The 23,235-nt window shown below is 45.4% G+C and overlaps 2 protein-coding genes across 2 annotated transcripts; one reads left to right on the forward strand and one right to left on the reverse strand.

Annotated features, from left to right (window-relative positions):
* Positions 1-2,926: 2,926 nt before the first annotated feature.
* LOC133912038 (26.7 kDa heat shock protein, chloroplastic-like) lies at positions 2,927-4,231 on the forward strand. Its single transcript, XM_062354575.1, has 2 exons — positions 2,927-3,497; positions 3,578-4,231. Exons 1-2 carry the CDS (start codon positions 3,224-3,226, stop codon positions 4,036-4,038), a joined length of 735 nt encoding a protein of 244 aa, XP_062210559.1. The 5' UTR covers positions 2,927-3,223; the 3' UTR covers positions 4,039-4,231.
* A 5,503-nt stretch (positions 4,232-9,734) lies between these two features.
* LOC133912039 (glucan endo-1,3-beta-glucosidase 11-like) lies at positions 9,735-12,408 on the reverse strand. The gene is made up of 2 exons (XM_062354576.1): positions 10,783-12,408; positions 9,735-10,079 (listed from the first exon to the last, which is right to left on the reverse strand). The coding sequence occupies exons 1-2, from the start codon at positions 12,244-12,246 to the stop codon at positions 9,987-9,989; spliced, it is 1,557 nt and encodes a 518-aa protein (XP_062210560.1). The 5' UTR covers positions 12,247-12,408; the 3' UTR covers positions 9,735-9,986.
* Positions 12,409-23,235: the final 10,827 nt, after the last annotated feature.

The following is a 23,235-nucleotide window of genomic DNA, read 5'->3' on the forward strand; positions in this document are numbered from 1 at the left end:
GATCGTGTGTGGAAGACTATCTTGCCTATTGGATCGAAAAACAACAAGTTCGGAAAATGATTTCCAAGTTGTGAGGGTCCGTACAAACTTGTAAGTATCGTTTCTAAAAATTATTATTTGTTTAAAACTTTACAGGGGGGGGGGATTGCTTAAAGCTATTAACAGACGATACTTGAAGAGGTACTATCCTAATGTGTGGCAAGATGTTTAAAGAAACATGGTCGATGTATTGGTTACCATCGTCCTGAGGAGTATTCATGGCCGATATTTTAATCATTGCCCTAAGAAAGGTAGGAGAGAAGATGATGTATTTTTGGTAAGCAAGCTTCACCAAAAACAGGGGCATGCGCTCATAATAAAAAATAGTACGGCTAGGTTTTTTTGAACACCGGATGTTCCTGTGCTAAGGCTGTGTGATCACCGGAATATCCGATACATAGAATAGGTTAGTATGATTATTTGCTGAGATTCCCCTGGAAATTGGTCCGTTGAGGCCTCCGACAAAAGCACCGAACCATCCGGCGAGTTCAAGTTTTTTTTTTTTTTTTTTTTGCAGAGAGTTTTGGAGCCCCTGAAAATTAGTCCGGTGTTTAGAATTTTTTCCTCACCGAAACATCCGGTGTCTAGTCTTGAAGTTGGAAGTTTCAGCACATTGAAACATCCGGTTAAATATTTAATCCAAACTGAGAGGTCGATGTTTTAAAATTTTAGACCTTCCGGTTGTATCGGAACAACAAATTAAAAGATCTGAACATCAGATTAATTATTTTTGTCCAACTCGAGAACCCCATAGTTCGAAAAATCGTACATTCTGGCTATATGGAACTTCCGATTAAATTTTTTTTTTATCGACCCGAGACACCATGTTTGAAAAAATCGGATTCTCCGACATGATCGGAACTTTTGATTTGAATCAGCTCTGGATTTTGGAAAGATATTGAGTCGGATTGAAATATGTTTTGGTAGATTACGACTCAAGATGGAGTAAGACCATCCCTCCCTATAAGTACAAAGGGACATGACCGATTGAGATCATCCAATATCCAATCGAACAAATACAATTTATTTTTCTCTCGTTTTATCCTCTTTTTACCCTAGTTTTCTTTTTTAATTCTCATTGCTTTCTGTTCTTGATCTCGACGTCTAAAGATAAGCCGTCGGTCATCTACACTCTGACGTGATCCCTCCCTAGTGTAGGTGACGACGAAAGCACAACGATGCAGCGCCACGACTATGATTTCACAGATGCTGCTCGTTGAATACTGTTGATCGGAACTTCCAATCGTCTTTGCACACGAGATGCTTAATGTTTCGCTTTTTCGCGTCAACAGTTACATGGGCTAGCAAATGTCAGACCTATTGACTCTGGTAGTGGAACGAGACTTGTCGTTCGGATTGATGATTCTATCTTTTCGAAATAAGTTGAGCACCGGTACTGCTGCTCCTATGATTTGTGCACGCTCTTACTCCCAGGTTCCAGAAAATGAGAAAACCAAGGGTGCCAAGATTATTAGAACTCAAATAGTTGGCCAGAAGAGGAGGATGAAGAGGAAGCCACCGATCTATTGCCAAAATGTCAGATCTATTGACTCTGGTAGTGGAACGAGCCTTGTCGTTCGGATTGATGACTCCATCTTTTCGAAATAAGTTGAGCTAGTGATGTAGAGTACCGGTACTGCTGCTCCTATGATTTGTGCACGCTCTTACTCCCTTCCCAGATTCCAGAAAATGAGAAAACCAATGGTGCCAAGATGATTACAACTCAAATACCTGTATACAGCTCTACAGTAGTTAGCCAGAAGAGGAGGAGGATGAGAACAGGGTTTGACCTAGTTAGCCAGAAGAGGAGGATGAAGAGGAAGCCACCGATTTACAGTATTAGACAGCCTTATCCTACTGCCATTCTGACCAACTTGACAGGTGGAATTCTGGCAGACGAGCGACACATGCCGGTTTTTCAGATCATGTCACTGCCCCCCTCGAGCTACCAGGTTTGGCGACAAGCTAGATTTCCATTTTTTTCGCAGGACCAGTGATCCGTTTAAAAACAATTTTGCAGGGGAGGACGGTGGTCTCAGTTTAACGCGTATTGTAGAGCTGAATACAGGTTAAGGCGCGCTCACCTAATCCTTGACTTGGAATTCATTGGCTTGTTCGAAGAATGGAAACCTAGCCAGTCTTGCGAAAGGATTTCCTCGGTGATGTGATCAATGATCGATGGCTCTATCCCCATCAAAGGCTAGGATTACACATTTACACTTGATTGCTTGAGTGCTGGTCGTATAGGTAGCTCTACTGCTGGTCAAAGGCTAGTAGGAGGATTACACTTGACTGAGATGCTGAGTTACATCATGCGGGCAAATTGCTGTAAACATTGCAGGTACCTTGGCTGCGGACAGTATTCATCGTCTCGAATTAGCCCAACAATTGTTCCTAACTTGATCCTTTTCTTCGTACTTGTAGTACTAGTCAAGTTAGGAATTAGGGCTCGTGCACTTGTTGGACATCACCATTCACCACAATCGGAGAAGAGAAACCTGACAGGCTAGTCTCAGACTAAGGGGCAGTAACCGGAGCAGATGATGAGCGATGGCGCTGCGCGCAACTTGTGGGTTGCATGCATCAGAGGCTAGTCTTGTGCAGCGAAGCTCCAGCTCCTGCTGCCAAGTGCTCCCCAGCCCCCAGATCGATTAGAAGGTGGCTGGAAAGAATTCTAAGGTGCGACTGCTTGTGCGGCCCATATGGCCATGACTAGCAATGCCACACGCTTAGCCCATATGGACTGTTTATATTGGGCTAACACTGATCGGGATTTAATCTTCTCGCAGAACAGGCCGAGACGCCGTTCTCGGGAATTGCTAATCACTCGCCCATATGATTTTGGGCTCTCTGCAATCCTCGCCTTGAAGAGAGTCCAGGCATCCAGGTCATCATCCCGAAGCGGCGGAGAGCGAACGAGAATGTTCGACAAGCGTGAAGAACTCCGCGCCGCCGTCGCGAAGCTCTCCCTGTCCCACTCCCGAAGCTTCAACGCCTTCCCCACCCTTCCACCGCACTGGTGACACGAGCTCCACTCCACGCTATAAAAGGCGCCGCATACCGGCCGTCTCCCACCAGATAATTGAGAAAAGCATTTCGCAAGAACAGCAAGTCAGCAACAATCTACGAGCTCCTACGATCTCCAGCTCTCTCAGCGTTCCAGTTTCCAGCTCCACGTAGCGCAATGGCTGCAGCGGCCTCTCCCTTCGCTATTGTGAGCCGCCTCTACCCGGCCGCGCGCCTCCCGGTCCGCGCCTGGAGGGCGGCGAGGCCGACGCCCGGGTTCCCGTCGTCCGGTAGAGCCCGCTCGCTCGCCGTGGCGTCCGCGGCGCAGGAGAACAGGGACAACACCGCCGTTGATGTCCAGGTCAACCAGAACAGCGGCAGCCAGCAGCAGGGCAACGCCGTCCAGCGGCGCCCGCGTCGTGCTGCTGCTCCACTCGACATCTCCCCGTTCGGTAAGTCCTCCGTTGCATGATCCTCTCACGAGCAGAGGATTCTGATCAGAAAGCAAAGACTAACATGGTTACTCATGCAGGGTTAGTTGATCCGATGTCGCCAATGCGGACGATGACGCAGATGCTGGACACGATGGACCGGCTGTTAGACGACGCAGTGGGGTTCCCCATGGCGTCGCGGAGGTCTCCGGCGGCGACTGGCGAGGTCCGTCTGCCGTGGGACATCATGGAGGACGAGAAGGAGGTAAAGATGCGGTTCGACATGCCGGGGCTCGCGCGGGAGGAGGTGAAGGTGATGGTGGAGGACGACACGCTGGTCATCCGCGGGGAGCACAAGAAGGAGGAGGGCGCCGAGGGCGCGGAAGGCAGCGGCGACGGGTGGTGGAAGGAGCGCAGCGTGAGCTCCTACGGCATGAGGCTGGCGCTGCCGGAGGCGTGCGACAAGAGCAAGGTGCGCGCCGAGCTCAAGAACGGCGTGCTCCTCGTCACCGTGCCCAAAACCGAGGTGGAGCGCAAGGTCATCGACGTCCAGGTCCAGTAGATGAATAGCTACTTGCAGCTCACTAAGCTTTGAGCCTTGGGTTTCTACTGGCTAGTTTTCTCGGCACAACGCGTGTAGTGCGCGTTTCATTCTCTCCTCCTCTGCGCGCGCGCAGATTGTGTAGTAATCAAAGGAGTGGAATAATGTGAATAAATAATGTGAATAATGTGAATAAATTCAGGTTATAACTCTAGTGTTCAAGTGCTTGACACACTTTCTGTAGAATACAATGAATGGCATTTTATTGCAAGAAGAAACAAACGAACAGAGAGTAGAGTAACCTACAGAATTGTGTAAACGAACAGAACTGAGTAACCTGAAAACTTAGCTGCTGAATCAGTGGATCATATTGGACGTTGAGCTACCTAAGAGACTTCTTTATTGGTTAGTCTTGCGCTTCATTTTGTCAGTCGTGAATGAATTCTGCGCTTAGAAAGGTGTAACCATCAAGACGCTGGTCTCCACTCGGGCGGTATCTGGGAGCTGGATCCAGCGCCTGCTGTCCCATCCGTCGCCGTTCCTGCAGCATCGAGCAACATGCTTGGTCTGAAGTACATCGTCTGAAATTAAGGCAAACTGTAACAACAAAGTAGACTGTACTATTTGAAGACAAGGTGCCCTGAGCATTTGCACACATCAAAACTATTACGTTTACTGGAATGGCACCACTTTTTCTTAAGTAAGCACTTGTGTGTAACTAGGTTTAAAAAAGGACTATGCGGCTAAATGTCAAGTTCTTACATGCATTGCCATTCGCTGGAACGACCGTGGCATGGAGCTGAGCGGTGTTGTGCGCCTTCTGCATGTAGGCGTACTGCAACATCTGCCAATGATACGGTGCTACGGCAATGGAATTTCGTGCTTGATCACTGGCTGCCTGCATCTGCTGGCCAGAGTAGTAGAACGGTTGAGAAAAATCCTATGGGACCAGGTCTACAACCTTATCAACCTGGACCCCTTCCAAACCATGACACGTGGCGGTACAAATTCTTGAAGCATCCATACCACTAACTCCCCCATTAAACCCACTAATCTCATTCTCGATTACCTGCTCTTACTTCTAATGCCGATCTTAATTCTTCAACTTCCAAACCATGACACGTGGCGGCACAAATCTTGAAGCATCCATACCACTAACTCCCCTATTAAACCCACTAATCTCATTCTCGATTACCTGCTCTTACTTCTAATCCTGATCTTAATTCTTCAACTTCCATCGCAAGGGTCTGCACCATGATAGCACCGTAGAGGATTTGCACCAAGACGCCATGGTCAGCGGGGGCGTCGATCACTACAGCGCTCAGGCTATGACAGACCTTCACCACGACGACATCGTTGACGCGTGCCGTGACCACACCAGTGCTCAGGATGGAGATGGGTTGCACCACGACGCCATGGTTGGCGTGGAGTTCAACCATGACGCCATGGATGCTGATTCATGCCGCCACGTGTCATGGTTTGGAGGGGGTCCAGGTTGATGAGGTTGTAGACCTGGTCCCATAGGATTTTTCTCCTGAATTGCCCGCCCAGCTGCTGTGAAATATGAGAGCAATTGTTCGTGTTGCTGCTGCTGTGCGCCTGTTCCGTTATACGCACCATAGTAGCCCTGCAAAGGAAAGTCTCAAACTAGTACTGGCGGCATAATTTATGTATTTTACGGTCAGAAATGTTGGCGATCAAAACCGAAGTTTCTGCTACTTAGATGAGACCCAAAAGATGGTATTCAAGACTGTCACCAAGCTGTATGTTTGCATATGAATACCAACTATAGGCATGTGGTGCACGTCGCCAGGATGACTGCACCTGCAATGATCTTTTTAAGGAAAGCTTTATTAACTGTTAGTATTACGTCGAGATAATATAACATAAGAGAGTCAACAAGCAATGAAAATTCTTAGACATGATTATGGAGGTTAGCTTTGATGCGTATTCTAGATTGCCATTCAAACTGACTGAAGAGCTCTCAAGACACTCACTCTAAATATGTCACCACCGTAGTAACCAACATGCAATGTTCCTGTCGGTGCATTATAAACCACGAGCGAAATCCGTGTGTACATATAAAATAACTTGCAATGAAGAAACAGGTGCAATACAGACCACGAGCAGAATCAATGTGTACATATAAAATAACTTGCAATGAAGAAACAATATCATTTTTACATAGACATATGAACCAACAAAAAATGGCTACTACTACTAATATATTAGCTTTTAATTTTTTACTAATACTCCGAAGTCAATTCCCAAATATATTTGATGCACTCCGTGGTGGGTAAATATTTGAGGCACTGAACTATGAACCATGCAGAACAGGCGAGACGATAATCATAAATGAGGTGCTTAATTGTCTACTTTTTTGACAAATGCAACAATTCTGATTCCTACCCATTGTCTTTTAATCAAGTTATCTTTTGTTAAAAGAATTCTTTTATGAAGGTACAGAGAAAATTCTTTATTTTTAATGGTAATTTAAGCTTTCATATGCGTTGTTTGAGATTAGTTCGTCACCCTCACACAAAAACCTTATAAATAGGGATAAAAACGAACGGAAATAGTTAAAAAAATCCCTAACCGTTTTTACTTTTATTTTTTATCTCGGGGGAAACCCGGAAATAGGAATGAACTCGGGAATATCATAATATCAAAAACGAACCAATCCGAGCGAAAACACCATGGTATTGGTCGGGAACCGATAACTCAATTTGAAAACACCGACAATACGCTAGAAATCTACAATTACCAAACGTCCCCTTATGATCTGATTTCACCGCTTACTATAAATTTACATCATTCACTACATGCCTTAGCCATGTTCACCATACGATAAACTACTAGTACCTCTGTTCATCAATCACAATATGTAACAGACTTACAGACACATGCACACAGCAGGATTACAGGATGGTGCAGCTTCCTGAAAACGGACACCCATGATTCAAACATGTGTCTCTGGATTACTGGACCATTCTCCAGAACCACTGGATGACTGGACCATTCTCCTCTTCTACTAAGCCCAACAGAAGATACTGCCATGTATTTCATCAATTAGCCCAGACCAGCAGTCTGCCAAAATTTTGAGTGCCATGTGCTGGTAAAGTGCTGGTAGCAGATGCCAAAAATTTGATGTAAAAGTGAACAAGAGATTCAACAAAAGGAGATAAACTACTAACCACTAAAGAACACTAACTGCCACTACAGTAATTTTTGGATAAACCATACCATACATCAGGATATATCACTATATCAGTGCATATTTTAGCAAACTATACCGCAAATCTTTTTATTTGGAAAAAAGTACTCTTGCCAGCTTAATCCAGATCAGAACAGCAGCATCAGTGGGATAATCCAATGAGGAACAAACTCTTGCCAGCTTAATCCATCGAGGCAATGACAGTACTGCACCACCTTGAGTTCCCCTGTATGCAGGAAATGGAAGTTGGAGCACATGAGCACAAACCAAAGATGATTTTCGTAAGGGAAATTTGAGAATATGCAACACTATAGCATCTATAAATATTGGGGAAGGCAAATTGATAAATAGCATAAATAGAGTTCGATAAAATATTTATGTACAACTAAAATGATCAGATTAAGAGGCATCATGTACAGTCTATGCTTCAAATCATTTATTGAACATTCTGAAATCATTTACAGAACATTTACAAAATAGTCATTGGAACTAATATATTTATCAAGTATATGTGTTAATAGGTCTTATGGATGCGATATATAAAGAAGTCACTGCAGTCGGGATAAAATTTGGTTGATTTGGAGAAGTTTCAAGAGATTTATTCTCACCAGAGCATTGTGTCCAGAGACTGTTAGCCTCATCGGATGGTCCGGTGCTTAGGAATGTACACACCAAAGCAATTTTGATAAGAGATGAGGAATGCCTTCACTGGATGATTCGATGTTCAATCGACAGTTTACACCGAAGCATTTTGCTTCTAGACAGAGGAAATTCAAGGCACCAGAAGGTCCGGTGATCAATGATGATGCACGACAGACTATTTCTTACAGATAAGAATTCAAGTATAGAAGAATGAAGATCAACGCACTAAAAGGTCTGGTGCTTATATTGTACACACCGGATGCTTCACACCAGAATATTTTGTATATAAACGTGTCCAAGAGTTGAAGATCAAATAATACCTCACCGGACGATCCGGTGATAACATTTGAGCCATTCGTACCTCTGTAGTCACTCTGTGTAAATTGCTCATGTGTAAGCCTCCGGTGTACACAACACCTATCATTATTGGTTGTATTTGTCTGGATAAATTTAGTTCAATTTTATTTGGTTAACTGAATATGCGGTCATATGAACAGATATAATAATTAATATTATGATTTATTACTCATATGAATACGATTTTATGATATTGATAAGTGATCTACCTATATGAGCAAATATAAATGCCTTCGGAGTGAAGCTTGATCTTATATTTGCACCCACAAGACTAAACTATAACAATAAATAAAAACAATCAAACATACTTATTTTTAAGATTTTAAATATCTACTAAACCAGGATAAGAGAGACCCGAGTTGCCTGACTGCCGACCACGACCAACTGTTCTACTTAGTATCAGCTGTGTCCGAGCCTCTCGGCCTCTCCCCAATCAGCTCTCATCAAGGGGCTGCCGTGCGCCCGGGCCCGGCCACGCCGGCAAACGCGCGTCCGGCAGCCTGGGTAACTACCGCTCCAGGATGGGCCGCTGCCTTGTTTGGTGTGGAACAACAGAGGCCGTCATGCTCTATCACATATTGGGCCGGTATAACTGGGCGTCCAGCGCGAGTTTGAGCCACCTCACCGTGGATTCGTCGTGTAGCCGTGTAACTGGAAGATCGGTGGCGGTGCGGCCGCGAGGATGCGCAAGTGCAGAGTGCAGAACTGCAGACGCGACCTATGAACCAACAGGTGAATCGCAGTGCCAAAAAAAAAAAGGTGAATCGCGCTCATCATGAGCAGCGCGACCGTCTGAAAGCGCAAATGGAGTGAGCCATGCCACGATGATCGTCAACAGGCCCCGCCACCCCAAAACAGTGAAGATTCGCAGTGAAAAGCAAGTAGTGCTCTATTTTTGTGCCTGTGGCCCTGTTGGAACGAATAAATATACAGCAAAGGAACTGCCAAAAAGGAACGACAGCACATCCCAGGGGGCCAGTACCAGAGGTTCAATGATTGTAGGAACGCAGCCTTTGTTTAGTAACATATGCCCGTGTTAAGCACTAATCCCAAGATCTGTCCGTTCTTCTTGGCCAAACCAAATGGCTCACTTAAAGCCTTAAGTCCATTCTGATGGGATGTGGCGCCTCTTTCCAAAAACAAAGAACAGTTTAGCAGAAGTTACTAAGCTTTTCGGAGCGTAGATGCACCCTCCAGCTTTCGTCTAGAGATACGATTTTAACAGCATAGTCAAAAACAAAGCAGAACTAATTTTACCCGTGGTGCTAGTACTACTGCTTCCAGTCTTAGATAGACATCATTTTAAAATTTTAATTTAATTTTTAAATAAATGTTGTTTTAGTCTTTAAGGTGGTGTTTTACTAAAGTGTCTATATTAAAGACTATTAAAAAATAGAGTTTCAATTCAATAAGTATGATATATTGATGATTTATGTGATATTAATTGAATGTTGGAGAAATTAAAAGAGATAGTATATTATATATGAAAGAATTTACTGTAACCTTATTATGTATATCAAATGATAAAACAAACACAGTGCTTTGCAAGGTTTTGTAGGCAAAACCAAACTGAAAACCTGCACCAGTGCTGCTAAACCATAGCTTGGATGGCACTGAAAAGCATTAGCTGACTCCAAGTTCGGTCTCAGAAATCACAACACAGGAGTAGCACGAAATCAGATCACCATCATCGTTGCCACGGCTCCGGGACCGCTGCACAGCTCCATCCCATCTACCTACCCCTAACAATCTGCCATCAAGACGCCACCACTCGATGATCCCATACTGCCACCATCAGGACAGCTACTGCTCCTGTCACTGCAGCCTGCGCACACATCCACCAGCGACCCTGTCGACCACAGCCGCAAACAAACACGGAACACCACATCAGGAGAAAATCAGTCGAGAAAACAGCAAATGGATCAGTTCCGGATATAGTAATGGGGCGACCCTTTCTAAAAAGCCTCGCCACTTGCAGGACTCCATCTGCATGCATCCTGGTGCGATTGTGGAAGTGCTATGCAGTGCAGGGGTGCTTCCAAGTTCCAAACAAGTACTGGTGTTGGTTTATGGAGAGTTGGAGACACCTAATCGCTCTTAAACAGGGTGCAATTAGGAACGGTATGAACATCTTAAGAGCATCCGACCATCCTTAGGAATTAAACGAAGATCCCATGTATGCAGCGACGAGAGAATCGCGTTGATGGTGATGTAAGCGTCACATCTAACTTTTAATTCTAAAATCATCACATCCACTTTGCTGATTGGAAGAGTGGCAGAATCTGCATGCAGATGGGGTTGGGAGAATAAACAATTGTGTTGATCGTGCGGCATGTTTTCTAATTGTATCGTCAAATTTCCGTGCAGACCGTGGTCAACCTACGGCATGTGCTCTGATGAGTGATGAGTGATGATGCTCATTGCACAACATTCTCGAGTGGTAAGGCAGCAACGCCTGATGAAATCACCAAAAGTACCTTCTCTTTTTTCAGAAAAAACATGATCCATACAGGCACGAACAATTGAGAGAGAGGAGTAGTAGCAGAGCTCACCGGAAGGTCTCGTGCCGCAACAGAGATGTCGTAGTAGTCGCCGTTTCCGCCGCCGGTAATGTACCCACTGTTGCCATTGCCGCCGCCGTTGCCGCCGCCACCAATGGTAGAGTTGTCGCGTAGCGGCTTGTACGAGAGCTCGTACGCCGGCGTGCCGTCGGGCTTGAACAGGCCGTAGTTTTGCTCGGATGCCAGCCCGGGCTTGAGGTTCTCGTTGAACAGAGCGAACACGTACGCACGCAGCGGCACCCCGGGCTTGAGCGGCGTGCCCTTACCCTCGGCCACCAGCCGCATCGCGTTGCTGTTGTACCGCGCCGCATTCTTCGGCGTCGCGCTCGTCTCGTTGGGAGCCCCAGCGGAGGGCCACCCGGTCTCCGAAACCCGCACCTCCACCACCTGCGACGCCGCAGTGTTCGCCGCCGCGATGGCGTGGTATACGGCATCCACCTGTGCCACGAGGAGGTTGGGGTAGTGCAGCCCGGAGTTGGGGTCGGGGACGCCGGCGTAGCCCGGCTCGAGCAGCGCGTACTCGAGCTGCACGCCCTTAGGGTCGCCGGAGTAGGCGAAGTACGGGTAGGCGTTCACGAGGAACGGCGACCCAGTCCTGGCGTGGTAGTCCAGGATGGGGCAGAGGTACGGGAGGAGGTCCTTGCGGAAGGCCCCCGCCGAGGGCGGGTAGGACGTGCCGAGCACGCAGAGGTTGTGCGCCGTGGTCACGGCGATCTGCTTGTCGAGGCCGAGCGCCGCCACCGCGCCGTACAGGGACTGCATCGCCGGGAGCAGAAAGCGCGAGAGCGCGGAGCTGTTGCCGGTAAGCACCTCGTTGCCAACGGTGAGCACGGCGATCTTGGTGTCCGGCAGGAAGGGCACGACGTTCTCCTTGAGCCACTGCGCGGCGCCTCCCGGGTCGGCGACGGCGGCCAGGCACTGGTCGGGCACGCCGACGACGAGCTCGACCCCGGTCCTGGCGAACGCGCGCAGCACGGTGGGGTCGGCGTCGTAAAGCCGCACGCGGCCAATGCCGAGGGTCTCGAGCAGCGGCAGCACGGACTGCGGCGGCGGGAGGTTGCTTCCCACGCGGCCGTAGTTGATGCCCACCAGCGACGCCGACGTGGCGTCCGAAGCGGGAGCCAGCGCCAGCGCGAGCACAGCCGCACACAGCGCCGCGGCCAGGTAAAAGTCGCGCAAGCGTTCGAGACGCCAGCCGACGCGGAGCACGCAGCACGGCTCCATACGAGGAGTGGAGTGGTGTGGTGGAGAGCGTGACCGTGATAGAGACTGCACAGATGGAGACTTGCTTCCAGGGGTGAGGGAGGGGAAGGAGGAAGAATTGGGAGCAGCCGGGGAGGTGTGACCAGGACAGGTGAAGTTGAAGTTACCACCTCTTCGTCTGGTTTTCTGGTGACTGCCGCTGTGCCTTGACAAACAGTGAATACAGATGAATGGTACAGTACTACAGTACATACATCGAGGGGTTTACGCGAAGAGAAAGATGAGTTTTACCTAGACGACACGTAGGTCATGCTCGACGTGGGTCCCAAATACAGTGAGACTGGGTCAATCACGAAATTTTAGTAGCATCGGTTACTACTACTATAACTAGGGACGGGTGCACTGGAATCCAGGACCATGGACGGCATCACGGCACTAGGCTGGGCTGCAACGGCTGTCTTTTGTGGGGCACTTGCGCGTGGAAAACGCTTTGGTGCATGTCCACACTCCGCATGCAAGGCATGGCCATGGCTAGGGGTGGAAATGGATGGCAGGAAATCCGAATTATCCGATTCCGTATCCGTTAAAATGCGAATATGGATATCCGTATCCGTATTCGTTTCTGAAATGGATACTAAAATGGATATATCCGAATTCGTTTTCGAGATTCGGATTCAAATGTGGATATCCGAATTCGAGATATATCCGATTCGTATCCGTATCCGCCAACCAGGGAACTAAATTTTGCTAAATTTTTAGAAATTTCAGATATGAACGAAATTCCAACCCAATCAAATTGGAACAATTTCAGTCAAATTTCATCAAATTTCAGTTAAATTTGATCAAAAATTTAAATTTCCAACATGAATTTTGAACAAAATTTGTAAAATTCCGGCCCAATCAAAGTAGAACAAATTTCATTCGAATTTTATCAAATTTCAGTCAAAAGTTTTCAAAAATTTAAATTTCCAACCTGAATTTCGAAGATCGAGTAGATATCCGAATGCGGATTCGTATTCGAACTATCCGATTCGTATTCGTATTCGAAGATATCCGGATCCGTATTCGTATTCGGATTAAAATGTGGTAAATCGTACTATCCGAATTCGATTCCATGCGTATCCGATCCGTTTCCATCCCTAGCCATGGCGGCGGTAGGCGGAAAAATCAACACGTGGAAAAACTTAAACAATACACGTGTTCACGTCCATTACACACCCTACAAAGGAGGACAGGGAGTCATAAGCAGTGACGGATCCGGATAGAAAAATACCTAGCTATCTTATTTGTTAGGTTAGAGTTAAGATATCCTACTTATTGGGTTAAGAATCGTTTATATAGACTTGATATATATGATGGTGTCAAATATCAGTGTCTAATAATGTATCTGTAATTAAACAGTGCTATCTTCAATATCAAGGATCTAAGTAGGAAATAAGACACATTATGTATATAAATTCAGACGCTTAATTGAAGTAATACCTTACGTTATGTGTGGATATTGTCGTATTTGATTATCTTGAGTATGAGCAAAGTGAATAGATATATTATAATGGAGAGGATTGGATCTAGATTAATTTATGGTTGAAGTTGATAAGTATCTCCCGTTGCTAGGGTATTGATATCGCTTACGTCGAGTTGCGTATGCGTGAATAGTTACGTAGTTTAGAAGTTCCCCTCCAAGGGTCAGGAGCCCATCTTATATGGGGTCGATACACCGTCTTAGTTCTGATGGTATTTGGTAGGGAGTTATTCATCTTGTTAGCCAAGGTAAAGTAGATGAATTAAATTTGATACTAGTTGTATTTGAGTCGGATAACCCGATCGAAACCTTACTTAGTATATGTCTTCGAAATCTTTGGGTGTATCGGATTCCGCAAATTCGGATCCGTAATATCCCGCGTTGTTAAGCATAGATACCATATAACTTGTTTTTATATAGTATATTTCTTATACGTATATAACATATAGTTAAATATTTTATAGATAGGTGGCTGAAAAACGAAAAATTACATTGTATCTTGTGAACCCTCTAGCACCACGGTGGGTTCGCCCTTGGTCATAAGCCCTTACATCGTGCAAGAAATACACAAGTTCACTGAACACGTACGTTTGTGCACTAGACCTGGCTCAGGGCTCATCCCGAGGGTACGTGATGGAAACCCCCAACGAGGCACGAAAGTAACCGTACGGTTATTTAGAGATCGAGTCCGGTCGCTCGGTCACAACTAGCGCTACCAACAGAGCTGAGGCTCGGTCCTGGCTGTTGTTCATGGGCTCATGGCGGGACTGGATGGGCCTCTACTAAATAAAGCCCACATTATTTGCTTGGGGTCCATTGGCGCATTGCTGCTGCGCCACACGATGTTAGGGCCTAAGTGATCGTGGACCATGTGATAAGGCTTATGCAGTTGGGTCGATGTACCAGCCTACCAGGTCACATTTCATCTCTACTTGGCTTCACTGAATTTGTCCCAACGTTATCAGTACACACATAGCCCGCTGGGTGCAAGTGAACTTGTGTCTTTTTGGATTGGCAAACTGGCAGTTGAACGAAACTGATGATTTAGATCGAGCGTTACCAAAACGAATTTGTGAATCCTGCTCCCAACACCTGATCTATGCATGTCAAGTTTAGCTCGCATGTAACATGCAGACATCACTTTTAGCCTCGAGCATGGGTGCCGTGCAGTGGGAGCCTTGGGCTGGCTACCGCCAGCATGTGCAGGTGTGGATGCCTCGGGTTGGCTATCGCCAGAGCGTGGATGCCAGACTCTTCCAAGGTGTTGTTCTTTAATGGGACGATAACAAGGTGTTATCCGTTGAACACGATGATATCTTTTGTATCACGTTAGAATGTAGTTACACTATCTTTTCATATTAAGGTGTTGTCTATTGGATGTACGATAACTTATTATTATCCTTCTAACAGGTAACGGTAGGTTAGATCTATAATTTTTTTAAATAGATATTTATTTTGTAAATATTAAAAAACAAACATATATAAATAAAAATTTCCAAAACTGATATTCACGTTTAGGCCCAGACATCCAAACAAAGGCCTAAATGAGTACTATGAAGTTCTGTCTAAAAAAAAGAGTACTATGAAGTTGAGCAGATGAGGTATTTAGGCCACAAGGAAATTCAGCTCTGTCTAGTAATCCGGATTCCTTTCTCAAATAAAAGTGATCCGAATGTTTCAGTTTCAGCCATGCATTTCTGAGTCAACCACACTTCAACTGAAGAGCACATCTCCAATCTCGCATTCTACTATCACTCTTGTTCGGTCTACAATACTTGAAACCTCCTCACTCCGATTGACTGTAGATCGAGAATGCTCCGACGTAAGTTCCTCAGTATTTTGCTGTAAATTGTAACCCAAGTTAACAAATATGCTTCAAGTTTGCTCTAAATATAGGCCTGAATGTGTATATTTGAATCATATGTTGTATGCTTAGTGGTTACCAGCAACTTTATTGACAACAAATTCACAAATTTAAGCACCTGTATTTACATGTGTTTACATTTCTCTGTAGAGCAAAAACATTGATTAAGTTCTAATTTCTCCCTTTCTTAGTGACATCTATGGTTGCCTACACCACAGAAGTAATGTAGCTAACAGCAGGCCATTAGCCCATTATGAAACAATTACGATGTGCAATGATTTTGTTGGTTGAGGGCGGCAGTCCAGTCAATCGTCAATCAACCTCACAGCAGTAATGACAGTTTTTGCTGTTCATTCGGCTCCGGCAGGGAGCAAACAATACGGCCATAAATCAAGTGCCATGCCCATCGCCGAGCAAGCAAGACCAGTTTCATCCTGCAGATGAATGACCCTAGAACCCAAAACGCACAGCTGAGACTGTGCGGGAACAGTTTGTTCGATCAGAAAAAAAATGAGACAATAACAATATGCAATATTCAGATTTCAGACTACCGACGACCAAGCCAGGAACAGTTTGTTCGATCAGAAAAAAATGAGACAATAACAATATGCAATATTCAGATTTCAGACTACCGACCACCAAGCCAGAACCAGGATTAAAAAACCAACGGTAACTGAGTAAGAATCACGATAACCGACCATCTCGATCCGGTTCGGTTTCAAAAACCGAACTCTAACCGAATTTGAATTAAAATAATAATAAAAAATTCCAAATTTTTTTTTAAACAAAACTAGACACAATTCTAAGACATTCCGTGAAAAACAAAATTCAAAAATAATGTTGTTTGTATCATATTCTATAGAGAGGAAGTTTGAAAAAAAAAAAAAAATTGAAGCGTGCGGCTCAGTTATTAACTTATGTTAAAGAAAAATTTAACATGCAAACATATATTTTTGTTGTGTAAAACGTATCTTAAGAGGATCTTTAAAATTGATTTCACTTTATTTAGAGTTTTATTAATTTCTCTATTTTTTACAAAGTTCACAAGCATATAGCAAATATGTTAATAAACAGCACTGTAATTAACTTTTTCATGTCTACTATTATTTTTCCTACGTAAATCATAGTATAAATAAACTAATAAAAGTGGTTTCACTAATTTTTGAGATGTGATAAGTCAGTTATGAATTAATCTAATCGTAACATATTTACACAATCTTGCATGTTACCATAACTAATTCATGAGTTCATGTATTTTTAAATGACATAGGATCATGCAAAAAGATTAAAAAAATTAGTTTCATGATTTTTGATTAGCAAAGAGTAAACTATGCATTTAACTTAGTTTAACAAATACATTTTCTCACAGAAAATTCTGAACTTTTTTATGAGTATAAATACTTTTATCATGTATATTATGTTATAAGAAAACCAACAAAATTTGTTTCACTTGATTTGAAGCTCAGATGAATTAGTTATTGATTTTACAAGATTGAGATAATTTTTTGGATTTTTTTGTTGAACTTAATTGAAAATCGAGAAAACCGTACGATAAATCGAGAAAACCGAGCGGTTACCTAAAAAACCGAGTGGTTACTGACAATGCGAAAAATTTGAGAAAACCGCTCAATAAATCGGCAAAACCGTTCGGTAACTGGTCCAAACCGACCGGTTACCGAGCGGCTAAAATCGCGATTTTTTTTCCTAAATTTTGAATTTTACCAAATAAATTTTATCCGAATTTTTTTGAATTTTCGAGCTATTATCGCGGTAACCGTGACTTTTCGATTACCGCTGGAGCTCGGTAACCAAACTCCGATCGGTAAGCCGAACCCTGGCCATAACGAGTAACCTTCGGTTATAACCAAGTGACTGCTGCAGTTAGTACTTTGATTGGAACCTCATGTCTGTGAAGGATAAAATTTCAGTTTCATGATATGATTTCTCGTTCCTAAACAGACAATCCATTTGGCCCACATTTCCGTCGGATCAGGATCTATCTTACACTTGCAGTTTGGAGAAGTCGTACATCAATACATCATGTTGGAGTTGATGGTGCGTATTATATTCGGTTCATAATGATGTCGCCACAAAGATGTACAGCAACAACTGCATGAATTCCTGGCCACATTTCTTAGTGGTGATCGAGTCTTTAAGAAAAGCTTTAATCTGTTGGAACAAACCCATCAGCTAGGCATTAGTTGGAGAGTTCCAATCTCGAAAGTGCTGGACTGTGAAGCTTGAGCCTTTCTCTAGGCATGTAGGCCGAGAGAACAACGCTGTGTTAGTTACTCTAAAGCAGGCTCGTTATCTGCTTCGTTCTCAGTCCGATAGGAACTCATTCAACAACCAAAGATTCGTCCGTCCCCTTGCCGTTTAAGAACAGATACTCCTGATTAAACTTGAAGACTTCAGGATGATTGATTCCCTGTGTTATGTTAATCATTCTTGTCGGTCATGTTTTCGTAACTGAAAGATGCTGAAGTCAGCGTGTTGATTTTCACGTTCCTGACGTCCATACTCATGGTCATGAAACAAGATCGTGTTAGAGCACGTCAAGCTCTGCTAACCGCCGAGGCAGCTGAGCAAACCCTGGTCATAGATCACTTAGATAGTAACGACAGCCATGTTCCAATATCACTGTAACGCACGCTGCACCGGTAGTGACATCAAGTCCGGTTCTGATATTTTGGTGGCCTAGGGCGAGAATAAAAATGAGGTCCCATTATTAAATATAAATCGCACAGATCTAATTTTTTCAGTTTTCTTTTAGGCCAATATATACAGTATACATATACATATGGGGTCTCTGGATTTTGGGGGCCCGGGGCGGCCGCCCCGCTCGACCCTCCCCCCAGGGCCGGCCCTGGTTGACACTCCAGATCCGCCTGCGGTTGGGCGATTGACGGCCACGTCAAGTACTGCTAACCGCGAGGCAACTGAGCAAACCCTGGTCATAGATCACTTAGATAGCAAAGACAGGCATGTCCCGAGATCACTGTAACGCACGCTGCGCCGGTGGTGACACTTCAGATCCTCCTGCGGCTACGTGGCTCTCCGCTGGCTTGCCCCAGGCTGACGCCCTCCACGACTCGCGTCGGCCTCGATGGCCACATCCTGCGACAATCTACACCTTGTCAAGTTCTTTCCCGTTGACGAGCTTTCAGGCTCGGCGCAGATCTGTGCACGGCCGGTGGGGACCGTGTCTTCGTCTGTGCGAGGGGAGGAGGAGTAGCAGCATGCCGGTACCCATGAGCTGCTAGTTCCGCACCGTTGTTGTGTAGGCAGCGAGGAAGGTCTCCTCCATCAGATCTTGACGCTGTTGGTCGCAGTCCCACCTCGGCTCTTTGATCTCCGTTGACGTTATGCTCATTCATCACCCACCCTGCCTTCTAGCCGGCATGTGAGGCGGGTCATGATGCCTCCTCCGTCATCGGGCGTTGCTACAGTGGAGGGCTAGGTGGACACTACGACTCACTCCTGCGAGGCGCCATGGGTGTTGGTTGGCTCCATAGGTTGCCCTTGTTGCGACTCGTCTTCACATCACATCGAGCAACCATCAAAGTCGGAACTCAGCGTGGCCCTCAATAGGTGGGCTCGGGGCAGGTATTACCGTTGCCTCGCACGTGACCACCAAGTCAGCTCCTATCAAGACTCCTTCTGTTGTACCCGTGTCATCGCCATGGGCATCAGGAGTGACACTGCCGCCTTCGATCCCCATCTCCTGCCCCATGAGGCTGCTCTCCGTTCGCCCAACGTCGTTGTCCTCAGCAAGCATGAAGTTATGCTGACATTGTGGCCACATCTATGTCGAGTGGGCGTCACTCTCCGTTATCAACTTCTCCTAGCCCCATCGTCCCCAGTTGCCACAACACGAGGGGAGCTATATGTGGATGTCACTGCCATGCCTCTCTTGGGTCGGTCACCACGAGCCACGAGTCTATGCTTATACCATTGATAGGATCGCTGCATCCAGAGCTCCAATAAATGATCTTGACCCACTTGGAGAAAGTGTTGCGCCTCCTCAGGGATGAGGCCTCTACCATCAAGCTTTGGTTGGTGTGTGTGGCTAACCACCTGGAGCGCACGGAAATGCCTAGTGAGGAACCCTCGCTGTCGATATGGTCAGCCTCTTTGACTCTTGTTCTCCAGTTCAACGCTCGTTGACCCTATCTTTACTCACTTCACTTGCGGCTGCTTGCACGCCTTCCAGGGATCCCTTGTCGTGCGAGACGATGACCACGACTGATGTAGATACGGACGACCGAGTGTGTCCCGTCACCAATGAGGTGGATGTGGTGCCCCTGAGGACCCCTACTGCACAAAAGCACCAGGAACAACTCTCGGAACAGACATTGCTCCAAGTTGATACCTCTGTTAAGCCCTTAGTCACCACTGCGGATGGGGTTGCCTTGTCGAGTTCAAAGGAATTGTCGGGGCCCTTGCCCGAGCTTGTGTTGCAGCCTCAAGCTCATGCTTCTAGGGTGGAAGAGGGGCCATCTAAAACACCTGCGGCCACTATGTTGCTCCATGCACTTGAGTCGGAGACCCTGAAGTACTACTGTGACTACTCAGAGATTGACATTCATCAGTTAGAAACGACAACCTCGATTTATGAGTAACCATTTGAAGCTTACCTTCTTTCGTTGGCAAACCACCCCACCATGTTCAAGCCAGTGACTTTGAATTGCTACTTGGACTTTCCTGTTGCACCTTTTCTAGACCCCTCTAAAGTGCATGAAAGTTCACTTTTCGTGAGGGGCGAGAACCCCCTTGCACTTCACTGGGACCCCACCGTACCACTGGTGGCACCGGTAACACGCAAGCAAAGGATTTACGATAGATTGACAGTCCGTCAAAGTGCTCGCCTTGTTTTGAAGTATTTGGACAAGTTTGATGGATCACCACCCTCTCCACCAGATGTGCTCTCTCGGATCGTTTCAGTCATCGGCCTTTCAAGCTTATATGAGGCCATAAACAGTTGATCTTGCTAGTAGCGAAGGGAGTGGCACTGTTGTATTTATTCTGATGCTTATAGTTAATTTGGCGTCGGCTATAGTTTCTAATGTTGTTAGATGTTGATGATATTATTTCTTTCTTTTTCTTCATGTCTGTAGCCTCAGGTTACCTCTTGTATTTTCCCCTACTTTATTCAATGAAATTGGCTACCTCTTGTGCCGGTTCGTTCGAAAAAAAAAGTTCGTCGTCGTGCCACCTGTTACGGGCCAATCTATCCGCGGTAGGCCGGAGAGACAGCGTGTCGCAGTGTCGCCGTGCTGGTGTAGCCTGGCAATGGCAGTACACGCTTGCCACGGCATGTATTGCCGGTCAGTCGGTCACCGACACCAACTCGGCATAGGAAAAGCACCGACATGAATTCCAGTAAAGAGAGGACGATGCACGGGGGCGTCCATAAAATACCTGCCCCATGTGCCGTTTCATGTGCCTGGTGAAAGCTCCCGTGCATCGTAGTAACACAAGACTTGTCCCGTAACTTGTTCAGAGGAGCAAGTTAGTATGGTGCAGTGCTACGATGACGATAGAAAGGCGTACTATAACTAGAAGACGGGACTAGTTGTTGCGATCTCTCGCGTCATGATGGACGTTCCAACGGACGAGCCGGGGGCGTCCATTCCATCCCTGTGGCCGCACCATGTCACCCGCTCGCGCCACGGAGCTGCCACCCGGCCGGCACCGCAGGCGCTGCGGACAAGAGGCGCGCGGCAGGGTGTTGTTGTCAGCGAGATCGATTGTCCCGTTTCACATCGTTGTCGCGCTCTGGGGGCGTTTCACAGTCACATCTGCTCTGACATAACATTATCGCGGGAACAGGAAACGAATAGTGGCGTGTCAACGTGGAAAGATGACTGTTGATCGTACTGGGTCATCCTGCAGGATCTGCCTGTGTTGTCGGCGCACGAGGAGGAGGGTCTCAGACGCACTAGTGCCGACTGCCGAGCGTCGACGCATCGTGCATGTCCGACCGATCCGTCCACGCATGGGTGGTCATTCGAAAGCACTAGGGGTTAATAGTGAATTTGATATAGCTCAGTTGGATAAGTTCTTATACGTAACTTGTGAGTTCTAGACTTATCACGAGTATTTATATTTTTCTATGATTAATTTTTAAAAAAGAATAATACATACATATGAATATATTTGATGATTATACTTAAATCTTATTTAGATATGTGCTAATGGGTGTATGTTTGAGAGTTGAGGGCGTGAGTGTGGTGTACATATATAAGTATGTATGAATCTAACTTTGTACTTTAAAAAGTTAACAATTGCTCATGAGTAGACGCGAGTGTGATATGTATGTGAGTGTGCATCCAACTTTGTTCTTAAAAACAAGGAGTCAACAGTTTATCATATGTGGGTGTGAGTATAATATGTGTATATGTATACATACACTGATCTTGTATTTAAAAAAAAAGCACCAGGAGTTAACAATTTCTCCCTAGAGCACACTTGTATTTCACCTAGAGAGGAGCACATGTAATTCATCTAGAGCTCTCCGAAGGTGTCACCTTTGATGGATTCTGCAGGCCAAATAGATTCGATATTTTTTTTATTGCCTCTCTGCTGGTAGAGCTGTAGTATAGGTTTATGTGCAAACTGTAGCATCTAGGCCTTTTGGTAGGTGGCAAGTGTTTCAATGATTAATGATAATTGTATTATTATAGCTAATAAATGTGTTTTTGAAGAGTATAAAAAAATTTAGTTCACAATGATGATTGAGTATTCTTGTCCCTAAGGTGATTTTATAGATGATTAAATGATATTGCTCCAACATTAATGATCTACTAGTTCTAAGTGTCACAATGAGATGAATGATACTTAGAGTAGTATAAGTCTCTTTTTTCATAGTTTTTTGGCCGTTCTATAAAGAGGGGCTGATAGTAGTAATATGATCTAGTTGAGTCTAAACTTAGTTGATGCATACTTATGAAACTCTAGTACTAGATAGCTCAGAGAAGTCCATAGGTGAGATGGTAAGAGTTAGAACTCAAGAATGTTTGAATTGGACTGGCTCAAGGAAATATATTGTCACCGAAAGATCCGGTGGTCTAATAGTTGAACTCACCCGAGTACACTCACTTGAGTCAGAAAAACTCTCGCATGTAGATATGATGGTTCAGCGTTCAACAGGTTTTAACACCGGAGTTTTTCCTATGGGACACGTGGCCAAAAATAGTTGAAGTTCCACGCCGGATGGTCCGACGTTCGATTTGTTACTCGCCGGATCAATTTGCAGACAAGGTTGCCGTTGCTGGTTTAGCAAAGTTCTTCTCACTGGATGGTCTGGCGCTCTATTGTGAACGCCGGAGTATTTCAAGTCACTACTCAAAATTTGAGTATACACCGAATGATCAGGCGTTGCGTTGAAAAACACGCCGGAGCAATATTTGCAGAGAGGGTTGACAAGGGTTGTCTGGCTTGCTTCTACTCGCCAGATGATCCGGCCATTGAAGTTCTGCACGCCGAAGTATTCACCGTAGGTTTTCTTGCTGAGAAGATTGCATCAGCCTTACTTGGCAGAGTTCTACTTGCCGGATGATTCTGCGTATGAACTTATGTTTCACCGGAGCTTTTTGCAATGGCTAATGACAGTTTTCAACGGGTAGTTAACGGTCATTTTTTCGGCAGTGTTAACACCGGTTGTTCTGATGTGAGGAGATAGTGGTACGCCGGACCTTCAGGCGTTCACAGAAAATTAGGGTTGTTGGGTAACGGCTAGATTTGTAACTCTAGCCTATAAATACCCTCTCCCTTGATTTCAGTTGGCTCTCTCGCAACCCCAGAAGAGCTCAAACACGATGTGTCATCAAGAGGGAAGAGAGTGCACTTGAGT

Source organism: Phragmites australis, chromosome 3 (assembly GCF_958298935.1).
Source record: "Phragmites australis chromosome 3, lpPhrAust1.1, whole genome shotgun sequence".
Classification (NCBI taxonomy): domain Eukaryota; kingdom Viridiplantae; phylum Streptophyta; class Magnoliopsida; order Poales; family Poaceae; genus Phragmites; species Phragmites australis.

What these genes read in the sequence shown, in the direction of transcription:
- LOC133912038 (XM_062354575.1), top strand. Translation starts at nt 3,224, where the DNA reads ATGGCTGCAGCGGCCTCTCCCTTCGCTATTGTGAGCCGCCTCTACCCG. An exon ending in ACTCGACATCTCCCCGTTCG is followed by an intron (nt 3,498 to 3,577) that starts GTAAGTCCTCCG and finishes TTACTCATGCAG; the next exon opens with GGTTAGTTGATCCGATGTCG.
- LOC133912039 (XM_062354576.1), bottom strand. Translation starts at nt 12,246, where the DNA reads ATGTACTGTAGTACTGTACCATTCATCTGTATTCACTGTTTGTCAAGG. An exon ending in TTGCGGCACGAGACCTTCCG is followed by an intron (nt 10,080 to 10,782) that starts GTGAGCTCTGCT and finishes TGTGGTCGACAG; the next exon opens with GGTCGCTGGTGGATGTGTGC.